At 39.8% G+C, this 14,295-nt stretch overlaps 1 protein-coding gene across 1 annotated transcript in view; it reads right to left on the reverse strand.

The window, feature by feature from the left end:
• fras1 (Fraser extracellular matrix complex subunit 1) overlaps positions 1-14,295 on the reverse strand; it is a gene marked incomplete at its 5' end in the record, with an annotated part of 266,195 nt that overhangs the window by 133,949 nt on the left and 117,951 nt on the right. Inside the window, one exon of the mRNA XM_084729014.1 lies at positions 10,572-10,718. Within this exon, the coding sequence (XP_084585140.1) occupies positions 10,572-10,718 (147 nt within the window). The remainder of the gene's footprint in view (positions 1-10,571; positions 10,719-14,295) is intronic.

Here is a 14,295-nt window from a genome sequence, read left to right on the forward strand (position 1 = left end):
ATTTACTTTGTAATAATTAGGGTATGAATTCTTGAGTTATGGCCAAAAATGTGTTTTCTGAGAATAAAGCCACCTTTAAACCTTCAGTTTAAGTGGTCATTTGTACCAAGTTTGGAGACATTCACACAGCTGTCGCCATAAAAAAGGTTTCCTGTAGCATACATGAATGTGCACAAAAATGGCTGATCTAGATTATATCACATGCACACATACATACACACACAAGCGATTGTATGATAAAGGTTCCTTTTCCTCGTTGAGAACTCCCAATATGCATATGGGTTCTCTTTGAATCTCTGCAGTCTTTAGTTTTAAGGGTGTGTAATATTTTGCTGAACATTAGAAAAAAGCTCCACAACCTCCAACTCATTCATCACCTCCTAAAAATAGAGGCTGGAGTGTGAAGCGAAGTAAGGAGAAGAGAGCAAGACATGCAGGTGAAAATAGGTGGATGGAAAGAAGTCAAAGATTTACAGGTGAAAAGACAGAGACAAAAAAGTGTAAGTCAGTGGTTAGTATAAAATAGGGAAGTGAGGAGAATTCAGAAAGTGAGCAAAACACAACAGGGTGCAGAGATATTCACCCGGGGAGAGTATAATTAATTTAATCAGTGCCATTTAAGAAATGCTGATGAAAATCTCACTCAATTAACACCAGAAGTTAACCAAATACGTTATCGCAAAAGTTGTTGGAAAACACCACGAGATAAATCTGCTGATCCCTCCTGCTTCTCAATGTACATTTTCCCCAGGTGACAACATTCATATCTTCTCTGCATCCTTCATTTTATCATCTCAAAAACACACACTACCTACCAGGAGCACAACATACTTTTTCTGTTTAATCAGACATACACACACAGCCCCTTCTTCTTCTCACTACCACAAACACTTTACTTCCAACAGGGCTGTGTAATTTGATGCACATTTAATATGTTTTCTCATTTATTTATTCTCCTGCATGCTGAGTGCTGGTGCAATTCACCTGCCATTAAATATTCCACCTCAGTAAAAGCACGCCATTCAGTGCAGTTTGATGTCTTTTAATTTAACAGGATGCCTCACAGACTATTCAACAAATTTCAATACATCTTTGTGTTAAGTTAGGCCACGTGCCAAAGTGGGGCTGATTAATTTTTGGCGTGAATAGCAAAGCAATCCCATGAGGCCTTTTATGAAGGACACGCTGCCATAAACTTCTTAGTAAAGGACATTTTCAAGTAGGAATTTTTGAATATTTTCATGCTTTCAAGTTTTAAATCCTCTTGTCCCTCAAATTTTGGCCAAACTTTACAAAATCTGGGACTTAACATTTTTTGTAAGTGACCATACAGAGTGCCATCTCACTGGAGAGCTATTTTGTGTTTCCACTAGAGGTTTTCAGGGACATCATTATTTGTATCTGTATTTGTATCTGTTCAACCTACAAAATTAGTTGTCTCTGTATCTGTATTCGGATAGAATACCAGAAGTTACATTTAATCAAGCAAATGTTTTATTTCCCGTGACAATGAGACACTTCAGATAGAGGACATGTCTATTTCCATCTCATTATTTGTGTTTTCCTAAGTAACGTCTTCAGATTCAGGCGCATCCCTAGTTTCGAGAGATAGTTTTTTAAGTCCAGGTGGCTCATTAAAGTTATACTAAATTGAATTAGAAAGCCATTTACTACGACAGCCTGCCACCCATCCACACGTATGAACGCCAACACTAGATGTGCAACAGGCTGTCGCTCATTGTGGATGGAATTTCAAAACAGCATCCTGCTGCCTCCCTCCTGTAATTCAAGACTCAGAAGTCTCCCAGCAGTGCAACTGGGAGAAATTCAGAAAGTTTCAATTTCATGCATGCAAATGCAGGAGTGACAACCCAGAGATAACCAATACTGCTTGTTTTGATTCCCTCAGGAGACAGAGATGATTTTCAGATCCTAAAAAAACCATAGCTGTTATCATAATCAGCCTTATTGCGGTTTGTATTTTAAAGTAAATTAAAATCCAGTTATGGGTTAAAAATTTGTAAACACTTTCTTTCATTAAAATAACCAATTTAGGGAATTGCGCAGGCGAGGAGGAGATATGTGCTCTCCTACCTTGTCAGTGAGACAAATTAATTTGGGTTTTGTTTATCTCATCCGCACATATTGTGTTTGTTTTCTCATTATTTTGTAGCATTTTTTGTGCAACTGCAGCAAATTTAGACCGAACAGATCTCCATCCATTGCTCCCCGTTTCCATTCCGGCAATGTATTCAGCTTCAGTAAAAGGTTTCATACGAGGTGACTAAAAGACTGTAGAAAAAATGTAGATCTGTATTATAAAATGCATTGTAACATATGGTGTATTGTGCATGACTCATATGGTCAGTAGATAACGTATTCCTTATTGTCTGTTTTGACGCGTTTGGTCCTGTATTATTTAGCATTTCACTCTCCATAGAATCAGTCCTTTTCCTACTTTTCGACAATTCGAACTGTGATTCTCTGTTAGTCTTTCATTCACTCATACATTCACTTTCCTTTTCCCTTTCTCTTCACATTCAGGGCAAAAAATTACCACCAACCACTAGCCAAATCAATTTTGCCACAGATTTTACTGTGGGTGGATAAATCGGTCTTTTCTATCAGCATGCCATTTAAATCACCGATAGGTTTTGCATGTTTTAGCACAATAACTACAAATCATGTACACTTTATATTACTGAGGATTACTAAGTACACCATCACTTTTTAGATTTCCTATCATCCAAAGTCACAGGTTTCAGCTCATGTCAGTATGATATGAAAATCAACTTGAAATTTGAAAGAGACTTTAAAAAAATGATTCATAAGATTAGTAATTTATTACGAGGGCCTGTGGAAAACCTTAAAAATTTGAGAGTCAGCAGCTGAAAACCATTGCATTCAGAGCAATGATGAGAGAATCAAACTTATTCAAAAGAATAAGTAAACTTGGACAGTGTAAAAAAATAATTATGAATCTGCATTTGGATGTTGCTGACTCTCAAATGTCTTTTTCAGGTCAGCCCTGTGAAACTTCAGCGCAAGGCGACAGAAATGTAACATGTTAAATAATTAAAAGGAAGACGACCTATCTCAGGCAGGTTTCGAGTCTCTGCAAGTTCATTTTCATATTGCACTGACATGCATGTAAACTAGCGGCTGCCTAAGACTTAATAAATCAAGCTACAATTTTAAATCAAGCTCCGAAATATGGATGGCAGTAAAGTATACACCAAATTATAGCATAGTTAGAAGGCTAAAACATGCAAATCCCCTTTTTCAATCACTCGGATGCGAGGGATTGAAATGAATGACAAACTCTTCCAAAATCACAGCACCTCCAAATCTTACAGAAGAGTAAAGTTTCTTTTAAAATTCTGTATGAAAAGGGTTAAGGTTGCCAGTCAATGTTGAAACCTATCAATCAATGTGACAGGTAGGTTGACAGGTGAAACAGTTACCTGGCCCACTTTTCAATTTTTATGCTCCCCAGCTCTTCCTATTTCCTTGCCATCATCTCCCTGTCTATCTTCTCTTCTCTCCCTCAGTTTTCTGAAGTTGTGCACCTCTTTCTCTCCCTCTCATCCCATGATGCTCTCTCTTCTCTGTCTCAGGCTTTTCTTCCCTCAGCCCTCTGGCCTCTCTCGAGTTTCACACTGCATTTCTTGTCATCTGTCTTTCTCTGTGTGTGAGAGTCTTTGTTTCTTTCTCTAAAGTCTTTTTTTTTCTGTTCAGACCCATGTACAATTTTAATGTCTCTGGCCATCCTTTCTTTCTTCTTCTCAGTGTGCTGAAGACACAGACAGGGGCCAAGACAGCTTCTGCTTCAAATAAGATGGCATGAAGTCTGCTGAAAACTGCTGAATAAAGACCCAGTTCAATGACTAAAGACAGTGATTTAATTGGCCTCCATCATTTTCATCAGTGTTCGACATAAGTCATGGCCAAACAGCCCTTGGCCACAAAAAATGACTCTGTGGCCAACAAGTTATAGCTCCACAAACATCCCAGTTTCTTTGCTCTTTTTAGTTCAACATCGTAGGAAAACAATGAACAGTACTCACCACCGGCTATCTGTTGTGGCTACTTAAGTATGGGTTTACAAAGCCTACTCATTCTCACTTTTGATGTACTGCAAAGTGCAACGGCAGGTTCTTCAACTAGCTGAAAAAGTCGAGCTTTTTTATTGGAAACAAAAGCCTTCGGGAAACACAAGTGTCACTGTTGAAGAAAACTGTGTTTGGAGGGCAAGGGTCTCACCATTAGGCAGGTCAGCAGTCACCATAAAACACCTCATAAACTTTAGGTTGAGGAAGGTTTTGTTGTGTTTCTTTGTCTTTTTTTTACATTTCACTAGCTAATTATGTCTTTCCAAAAGTCCATACATTAAAATGGCACGAGGATGTTGAATTTGTGAGTTTTAGGCCCCAAAATGACTAAACTCTCCCCCTGGCTGTGTTGTCTTAAATTTCGTTTTCTATATTGTCCTTACATAGGTTTACATTTGGGCCACCAAAATGTACTTTGGCCACCATATTCAGGGGCTTGGTAGCCAATGGGACCAGGCCTTAGAAATATTAGCGTCTAGCACTGCCTCATTGAACTGCTGCACTGCATCACCAGTTTTCTATAGCAAACTTGATAAAAAATTCACACATATTTTAATCAAATAATAACCACTGTTTCCTTCCAGCAACAGATATGCTGAACATTTCTAAACTATTCCTTTTGCAGATGACGCAAACAGACAAAACAGGCATCTAGCAGTCTGTACAAGATAGGCCTACATTTATATGATTGGATCGCTACACACACACACACACACACATACAGTACACACACACTCCCCCTCCAAAACTGGTTACGGCCAACAAGGGGATTACACGTCCTTTACCTTGCCCCTTGCAGGAAAGCAATTTATTTTTCTGTGCAGCCCGAAGCGCAAAGTTATCAGCAAATGTAATCCTAGCAGGCCAGTTGCCAAAAACCTCCTCTAAAGCCTTCTCTGCATAAACCAGGGGAGGTTGAGATGAATGCACAGTCACACGGTGCAGCGGATAATCTTCGCTCTCGGTCCTCCTGGGACGGGCGGGGACACACGATTACTGCGCTGCCGCGGTTCACAGCCCCCCGCACCTCGACTAATAAAACGAGATGGGATGAGAGATTCAGCAATTAAACTAAGCACGGAGCAAGCAGCTTTGTAAAAGGAAAAGAAAAAATTAAACAGTTTTTTTTCTGACAATCCCATTATGGGAATGGGATCAGAAATAGAATCAGGTTTTAATGTTAATGTTTTTCTGTTATTCTGATATCTGGTCACTGAGAGCGGTAAGCCGATATCTCTGCATCTATTTGAGAAGCTGCCGTCCAACACCAGTACAGAGACATGGCTATAATTATCAATATTGTACAAATAAACAATGATAGCATTTTATTTGGAGGCATGTGCTATGTGCTATAAGACTGTCATTACACTTTCATAACCATGTCATGAAAATGTGGTTTTATGAAACCTCAGCTAGCAAGGTGATTCTGGCTGGACAGATATGTCAGTGGACACGGCCAGAAGACGCAGTCTCTGAGACCAACACTGACCAGTTTGGCGACAGGGAATACAGTACCAAGGTGGTTTAGCCACTGGAATCCTGGGCATGAGTGAGCTAATGAGGCAGCTAGCTCCATGGCTAACCAGGCTAACTAGCTAATGCCAGCTACATATAAGTGTCAAAACTAACCACATATAATCTTAATCTTAATCTTAGAATATGAAGCTTCTGCTAAACTGTTTCTTAAAGTTTGGCAATGTCAAGTTTGTTATGACAAATGTATTTTTGTCTCGGTTAATTGGTCAAGTTGTCAAAACAAACACATTTCAAATAATGTCAACTTTGCATTAAAACTGACACTTACTGACAACAGTCATAAACATTCATAAAGACCTTTCATGTTCATGACAGCTGCCATGACATGGTTATGACAATATAATGACAGTCTTATGCACAGACCCTCAAATAAAGTGTTACCAAAACAACTAGCTAACTTCTAAACAACATGAATAAAGATGAAAATCTGTTCATTTTTTGCAGAGGAAAAATATGGTTTTCAACAGAAGCTCAGTGAGACCATTTTTGAAATGAGTACTGTAGGTCTACAATTATCTATATTTTTTTTGGAAAAGAGGGGCAGGGTGTCAGCGAAATTGTGCTGTCATCATGGTTGTCCATACCCTTGGCTCCTGACCCCTCCTGTTCGCCATGAAACTAAAATACAAAAATTTGGGCGATAGAAGAAAAAAAAAAGTGGGTGATGTAGTCTAGCTAGTATTGATCGAATCTCTCCCAGCTTCCTTCAAATTTCACAAAGCCAAAGCCTTATGACACCCAGAGCTGTAGAAAATCACACACAACAAAAACAGCTACCAATGCCAAAAGGTTTTCTAGTTCAGAGAAAAAAAAACAGAACATGGCTCTCTCAACAGCTTTTCTTGTTCTCAGGTGAAGTGTGAGCGAGAGGTCATGATAGAACAGCAGTAAAGTCATCACGAATAAAAATGTTGGTAGACTAAGCATCAGAAACAAACAGCAGTGCTTATTTTCAGAGATGTGCTGAGTAAAAATAGAATCCTTAAAAGATTTTATATTCTCATAGAATATAAGGTGAATGAAATAAATGGACAAATATAATATAAAGATAATATAAAGCCTGATCAACATAATATAGGTCTGTATTCTCATATCTCAGAATCGTAACTGCTTTTGCCGTTAGCATTTAACAGGTGGCTAACTTCACCATGCAATTACGAGTCAACTACGGACTAATAACTACTAGTCTATTAGGAGGATCGTAGGTCGTGGACACATCTGAGAGATGCAGGATGTTTCCATCATGTGTATCTCCCAGAGAGCTTGTTGGAGTTATCTGCTCCTTTTGAAAGTTCTTTTTCATTACATGGTTTTGTTTTACCTAATGAGGAGTTTCTTCAGCTTAGCACCTAAATAATGATTTTCAGACAAGCTATGTTTCTAAATCAGCGAGCATAACCAGTGTGTTTGAAAAAGAAGGCGTTAGTTGGTGTGGGATGTACTGGACAAGACATATTCTAGGCTGAAAACAGGCCCTAGTTTTTTCTCCTTTACTCTTTTCGCTCTCTCTCCCTGACTAGCCAGGAGCTGCACAGTTTAAGCAACGAGCCAACCGTGTCTGTCTCACAGAGCTATTAGAGACAAGCAGAAAAACAGAGGGAGGAGAAATGGGTTAAAGAGGAGAGGGGGAAAAAAAGGAGCGGAGGAAAGAAGAGAGAATAATATCTTCAGCACAACGCCCACCATAATTATTAACAAGCTGACTGTGAATGCATGTACAAGCAGACGCAGTAAAGCCCTCAGTCATGTGCCAGAGGCATTCACAAAAAAACCCCCACAGAGGCCTGTGAGGACGCTCTGGGCTGGGCTCTGGGTGGTCCTGGTCCTCTGCCAGGAAACGGCGTGAATGTCTCCAGCACCTTCCACACACCTCACACACTCATTACTGCTGTCAGCTCTCATCTCCTCTGTCTCTTCCCTTATTCCTTCCTTCTTTTTTCATCAACAAACAAGCGTTGGAACAGGAGCTCGCTCAGGCTCAAGCCACCCTAATAGCCTCGACCTAAGAACCTACTGATTTACAGTCAGCGATTGTTGAGTCCCACTTTCCTCTGCTGCTCTTTTTCTGTCCCCAGGAGGAACTGCTTGGGAAAAAAGGGGGTTTTGCTCTCATTAAAGCCAGTTGGAGGTTAAAAGAAATGGTCTGCTGACTAGTTAGCCGAGACACACAAGGGGTTTGTGTTGTGAACTTGGCTCGACAGAAGAAACTATTTTCTGCAGCATTAAACCTGGACGGATGCAGGATGAATGCATGACAGGAGACTTCTTGCACAGCTGCTGCCACTGTATTAATTTGCTTTTACCGTGCAACATTTGAGAATGAAATATCTGCAGTATTAATGCAGGAGTAGATGTTGGATTAATGCATGAGAGGGGAAATCTACAATGGATGCCGCTGGCGTACACAGCGCCAAAGCGGGACAGAGGCAGCAAAAATGTATGAAGTGGGATTTCCACAATGGGTTTGTACAGAAACTGTTTACAGTACATAAAGCCGGATGGATGGAAGCAGGATAAAACAAAGCTGGCTTTCTACAATAGGCTGCTGCAGTGTATCCTATTTAAGACTGTCCAAGGAGCTGGGAGGTCTGAAATTCCAATCCTCCTGACAATATTCATTAAGGTGTGAAATTGAGCTACAGAACTGGACTGTAATCACATTGTGGTTACTCTCTGCTCTCTCACCCAACCCCCTTCTCTCCCTTTCTATTTCTACCCATCATCCCCAGGAGTCACAGCAGGTCTTCCCCACTCGATGGAGGCGCTCGGGCAAACTATTCAGAGTATATTAGCATGCCCACAGGGGTTTAGCTCACTGAGCCACAGTTTTATTTATTGGTCCAGGCTTGAGAGCGCTGGGAGAGCTTTGAGGTAGATTGGTTGAGTAACAGTCAATGCAGATGGCCCTTGTTGTGCATTTATCCTGCATTAGCACTGTGTTCGGTGGGATCTAGCCTCCCCTCTTGCTTTTTATCCACCGTTAAGCCCGCAGAGATGCTAGGTGGTTATAACACAAGAATGCATCTTTGTAAGCTACAGTTTTTAAATTGTGTCGACACCATGACTGGTTAACTTCTGCTGTGGTTTGGTTGTTAAAACCTCACACTCCCATCTCACAAATACAGCTAACTGTTTTTGTTGGAGGAGGTGTTGCTACTGAAAACAGAACCAACTTTATTCAGCCAGGTGGTGAACTTTTATGTCTTATGTCACCAGTGCACCATGAGTTTTTAACCCTCACTTGGTGTTTATCATCTTTAAAATATGCTAATATTATTAAAAAGTTGCGCTGCAAACATAGCTTGAAATCAACTGCTGTCACATGCACCCAAGACACCCTAAATAAATAAGAGGCGGATCTGACAAGTCAGTCTTTTGTTTTTTAAAAATGAATTATTTCCTGGCAGAGACTTTCTGTTTTTTTCCTGAGGGTGTAACGTGATTGACAGGTGGCAGAGAGCATTGCATAATGTAGCTGAACTGAAAAGTGTCAAAACACAATCAGCTTCAGGTGAACAAAAATAACAATAAAACAGAAAATGTCAGATTAAGACTCAAGTCAATTTAATTTTCAATTCCAAATCAATTGTCAAGAGCTAATTGGTTTCTTTTGAAATACTCTGTGGGCAGATACCAAGAGGGATAGGGACAAATATTGGAGGAATATAATTTCTATGAACTCTTTGAATCCACTTTAAAAGACAGAGAAACTAACTTTTCCAAACAATTCTGCAGCAACAGTTTAGCACACGTGCAACAAAAAGCAATAATTCTACAATCTGTACAATATGTGAGCACATTGGGTTGCTGCCGTGCCTCCGAACATGACTTTCTTTGGCTTTTTTCCAGGACTTCATTACAAAAGCCACAATACTTGAACCCCAGAGAGATCCCTCTCCTTCCTCACTTTGTAAAATATTCAGGTGGAACATCCACTCAAAGTTACTTCCACTGGAAATAAGTCACAGAGAGTTTATCGCAGGCACCCAAAACACTATGATGCACCAGCTGTGGAGTCCCACTGTTTAACTGTCGGTTTGCTGAACTGTGTATGCACTTTCTGCCCGACTACGCAAAGGCTGATCTGAAATCAGTTGGCCGAAAGATATTAGGGTTCTGATTTTACATAAAGAAATCTCAGAAATGTATTCTTTGCAAATCTTTGGCAAAGTATGGGATAAGATAACAGTATTCTGTCAGACACAAGAGAGACACAGAGAAAGAAGAGAAAGGACAAGGACAGGAGAAGAGTATGAAGGCAGGTGAAAATGCAGAAACAAGCTTATCTACATATCAGCCAGTTGTGTCGGTTGGTGCCATAAGGGAAATCTTTGGCTAATTGATTAGCTGCTGCTGAAATAAAACTGACACGTGCATTGTTTTTGGAATATATGAATCATGATATACAGTCACTAGTGTTTGACTAAAACTTTTCAAACGGTCAAACAAAAATTGGAATAAATCATAATGCTGAATAAAGATACCTGCAGAATCACAATACATCAAATCAGCACCCAAGTATTGTGATAGTATCCAATCGGTGGATGAGTGCATTGTCCCAGTTTTAATAAGAACTATTTATTCACCTTGTGAGTAATTGAAGAAAGCATTTACATTTAGATCCCCCTCTTAATTAAAATTAACTGTGACAAATGATCTTGACTCATGTCGGTCTAATTGACACCATCGGCCATCTGAATTAACCTAATCTCATTAACCTTAACCCACATTTAGCAAAGCTTCCACAGAAATGAAAACTTTCAAACATTTACTCCTAAATAAAGGTTTGCTGGATTTTCTTTGCAAGTGTTAACTTCCCAATTTGTGGACATTAGTGGACGAACCTGAGCCAAAACATCATTCTGACCTCCACTATGGCATCCAGAGGGCCCATTAAGTCACATGACATCCTGTGATACTCACGGCGACAGTGCGTGTGGTCGTGCTGGTAGGAACCAGGGGGACAGGTAGCCAGGCACTGGCCGCTATCAGCGCTCAGCAGGGGCAGCTGGGAGCCACAGGACTGGCAGTCCAACCTGCTGGAACAGGTGGCGCAGGATGACTGGCAGGCTGTGGGAGAAGAGAGGGAGATTGGAAAGAGTTTGACTGTCAGTCACTTCAAATATTAATTTTCTCTCCATATCAGAGCTTTCTTCATGGTTACGGGACTGCCTGTCACAGCTTAGCCTGCTCGTTGTAGAAGGCAAAAAAAAAAAATCAGAGGACCTGGATGTGCAGTTCATCAAAGGTGAACCCAGTAAAGTAGCACTCAGATTCAAACCTGTGGCTGATTATAAGCCTCCAGATGCTCTAGCTGGGAGGTTATTAGACTGCTCCCAGAGTGCCAGAGGAAACCCAAGTGAACCCAAAGAATAATCCAACCCAATGTTGCACACATTTTAAAGGTCAACTATGCAGAAATTTCCGATAAAAAAGCAATGTATGGAGACACATAAAAACTAGAAGAGTGACATGAATGTTCGGATGTAGCCTGTTCATAATTACCAACATTTTGAGGAGTAACTGTAATTAAATTAAACATTTGTCTCAGTAGCTGCAAAATATTACAATTCCTCCCCAACACTGTTAGGCAAGCCGGTTTAAGCCTAGCAGTTGTTGCGGCATTTCCATGCCAGTTAAGAGGAGTGAGGAGCCAGCAGTCAGTATAGGTTATATTTAGGATTTTATGTAGGTTTTTTTAAAACATTGTGGATCACCGCAATCCTGAAAGGTTGATGGGTCCAGTAGTAAACAAGATTAGCTCCAGCCCCTCTGGTTACACACACAGACACGCACAACCTATCACTTAGGAATGGCGTAGATAATAACACCTGTCAATCATCACTTATGACCCTCTAGAGGTGTGTGATGATAGCTGTACCTGCAGAGACTCGGCCCTCTGCCTATATTTTCTTATTCTCTCAGTATTTTGCTGTGCTTGGGATTTTTCTGGCAGATTCATTTGTGCTTTAGAACGTAATCACGGAAAACATCGCTCCCTCTCTTAATTCACTCTCTAGCTCATGTGACCACTGCTGCTGTCTCTCTCCTCATATTCAAACTTTAAGCACAAATCCCCAAAAGACGAATAAACTACTTGTGAATCAACAAATTGCTAGTCAAATATTCTGTGCAGGTCAGTGCTGCTTCCCACATAAGATGACACTAATCTTCTTCAATTAAGTTCTCTTCTCTGTTCGCACACACTATCTGGGATTTTTGCCAGATGTCCTTTATTTGAATATATTTTAGACTTCCTACTGAAGTGATGACGTCTTAGGCTTGCAGATGGAGTGGAGGCTGGTGACGGTGGGTGGTAGCAAAGCGACGATGCTGTGTCTTCACTACTATAAACAAAATTAGTAGAAGCAGAAGAAGATTCTGCATCTCACCTTTATCACCATTAGCAACTCTGAGTTTTGCACATTTAAACTTTTTGGTATTCAAATAAATATTTAAATATTAATATATTATAATATATTCAAAAAAAAATTTATAACAACTGGTCTGATTTCACTTACATATGTGACCCTACGTGCTGTTAGCCAGAAAAAACAAGAGTAAATAAAGTTTGTATTGATTTAATCATTTCACTATCCACAGGTTACAGAGTTATCTGAAACCTGAAAAAGAAGTTCTAGGACAAATGTGGTAAGAACTTCACTTTCAACAACAACAAAAAAGTTGTGCAGATGAAATTTTGTTTATTAAAAAAAAAAGGAACTGCTGAGGTGCATCTTTTTATCCAAGCATTTTGATTAAACACACCTTTCAAAGATCAGCTAGGTTCTCTGTTTGGTGCAATGTAATGTACTTACAGACATCTCCATAAACATAATAATAAAACCAGTGAATATAGACCTGGGGAGAAAATGCAATGAGGAGACTTCAGATGTTCTTTAATGAGATATCTCAAGATTACAGAATAAAAAGCAACTAAATCCCCTTAAAACGTCCCATCCACCCACTCACAGAGAGATAGCAGGAGGAAAGAGGAGGAATTGAGAGGAAGTGGAGATGTGGAGACGAGGAAATAAAGATCAGGATCAGGATCAAGATGGAGATGATGGAAAGAGGGAGAGGAACAGATTAGGAAAAAAGAGAGACTGGCAGATTGACAGGAGAAAGGAGAAAGAGATAAATCAATAAAGATGAAAAGAAGTGTGAGGCAAAAGGAGGATGGAGAGGCAGAAGAGGTGGGAGAGATGATCTTATCAACAATGTGAATTCAGGCTCACAGCTTTGTTTTCAGTCACCCACATGCACTTAGTAGAAAAAATGTAGAAATTAGGCTGTGTGGGATTGAGCATGTTCTACTGGTGTCCTTATTGGTTTCTTTAGCTTTCAGTCGAACAGGGATCACACTCCCACACAACTGATAACACCGAGTTTAATGTGCTGCTGATGAAAGTTTTAACAAAATGACAACTAGAATTACCGCCTCGCGGTTGTGTGCTTCCACCAACCAGTCAAGTTGCAGTTTACATCTATGTCCGTTCAGATTCAATATATATAGTGACAACATTGAAGGAATTTATTAAAAGGTTATTAAGTGCATATGTGTGAAATAGGTGTGAAATGAAGTTCACAATAATAACTATATTGTCATATCTGGTTGCAGTGAATAATTTCTAGTTAAAAACATGGCATCTTCCCCTCAGCATGTGGTTGACTGCACCGCTTCAAACATGGATGCTGCTGCAAAGAAGCAACAAATTACAAAACTAGGATGCTTCTCACACATCTTCAACCGGGCAGCAGACAAGGTCTGACCAACTGTGAAATATGGTCACCATCTCCTCTTCTGTTCCTGAATTAAGGCGTCAAATAAAGGCCAGAAATGTGTTTTTCACAAAACATCATGATCCATATGATTATGACGATCACTTCATTGTTTTATCCCATTTGATGTGTGTGTGAAATTTTGTCATAATAAGCGCAGGAATTGACCTCTATATCCTTGAGTCCAAGACATTGTTTGTGCAAAGTTTCAAGAAATTCCTTTCAGCTGAGATATGTGTTCATGCAGATTGGGTGGATGTGAGGTCAAAGTCACCTTGACTTTTGACCATGAAAATCACGTGGATGTTTGTGCCAAATTTGAAGATTTTCCCCCCAGGTGTTCCTTAGATTTTGCGTTCACTGGAATGGGATGGACGAACAGACAGACAACCCAAAAAACACAATGCCCACGGCAACAGCTGTCGCTTGCATGGAGGCATTAAAATGTACAAATATAAAACTGGATATTCTGAAAAAAGGGATCACATCTGTTTTTTTTTATCCTTTAGGTTTCATTCTACTGAAGTGAGGTTTTGCAACGTAGGTCTTACAAAAGATCCTCCTTTCCAACTTATGACTGTACAATCCTGATCAATCTTCAATGATACAGTCAGCATTAAAAATAACCATCTAACTAAAAGTGAATCAGTTTATTGGGATTAAATGTTCAAATCTGCTGTAATTAAAGCAATGCAGGTATTTGCAAAGTTATCCAGTATCAACATTGTGCGTGTCAAGTGGATTACGCAGAGTAAGAACACACTGGTAGTAGATGGGCATTGTACACTGCACATCGTTACACATTCTGTTTCATGACAAACATGACAGAGTAAAATAAAACATTCCCTTTTCTTCCAGCTTTTCA

The sequence above is a fragment of the Lutjanus erythropterus genome, chromosome 10 (genome assembly GCF_056507025.1).
Source record: "Lutjanus erythropterus isolate fLutEry1 chromosome 10, fLutEry1.hap2, whole genome shotgun sequence".
Lineage (NCBI taxonomy): Eukaryota > Metazoa > Chordata > Actinopteri > Lutjaniformes > Lutjanidae > Lutjanus > Lutjanus erythropterus.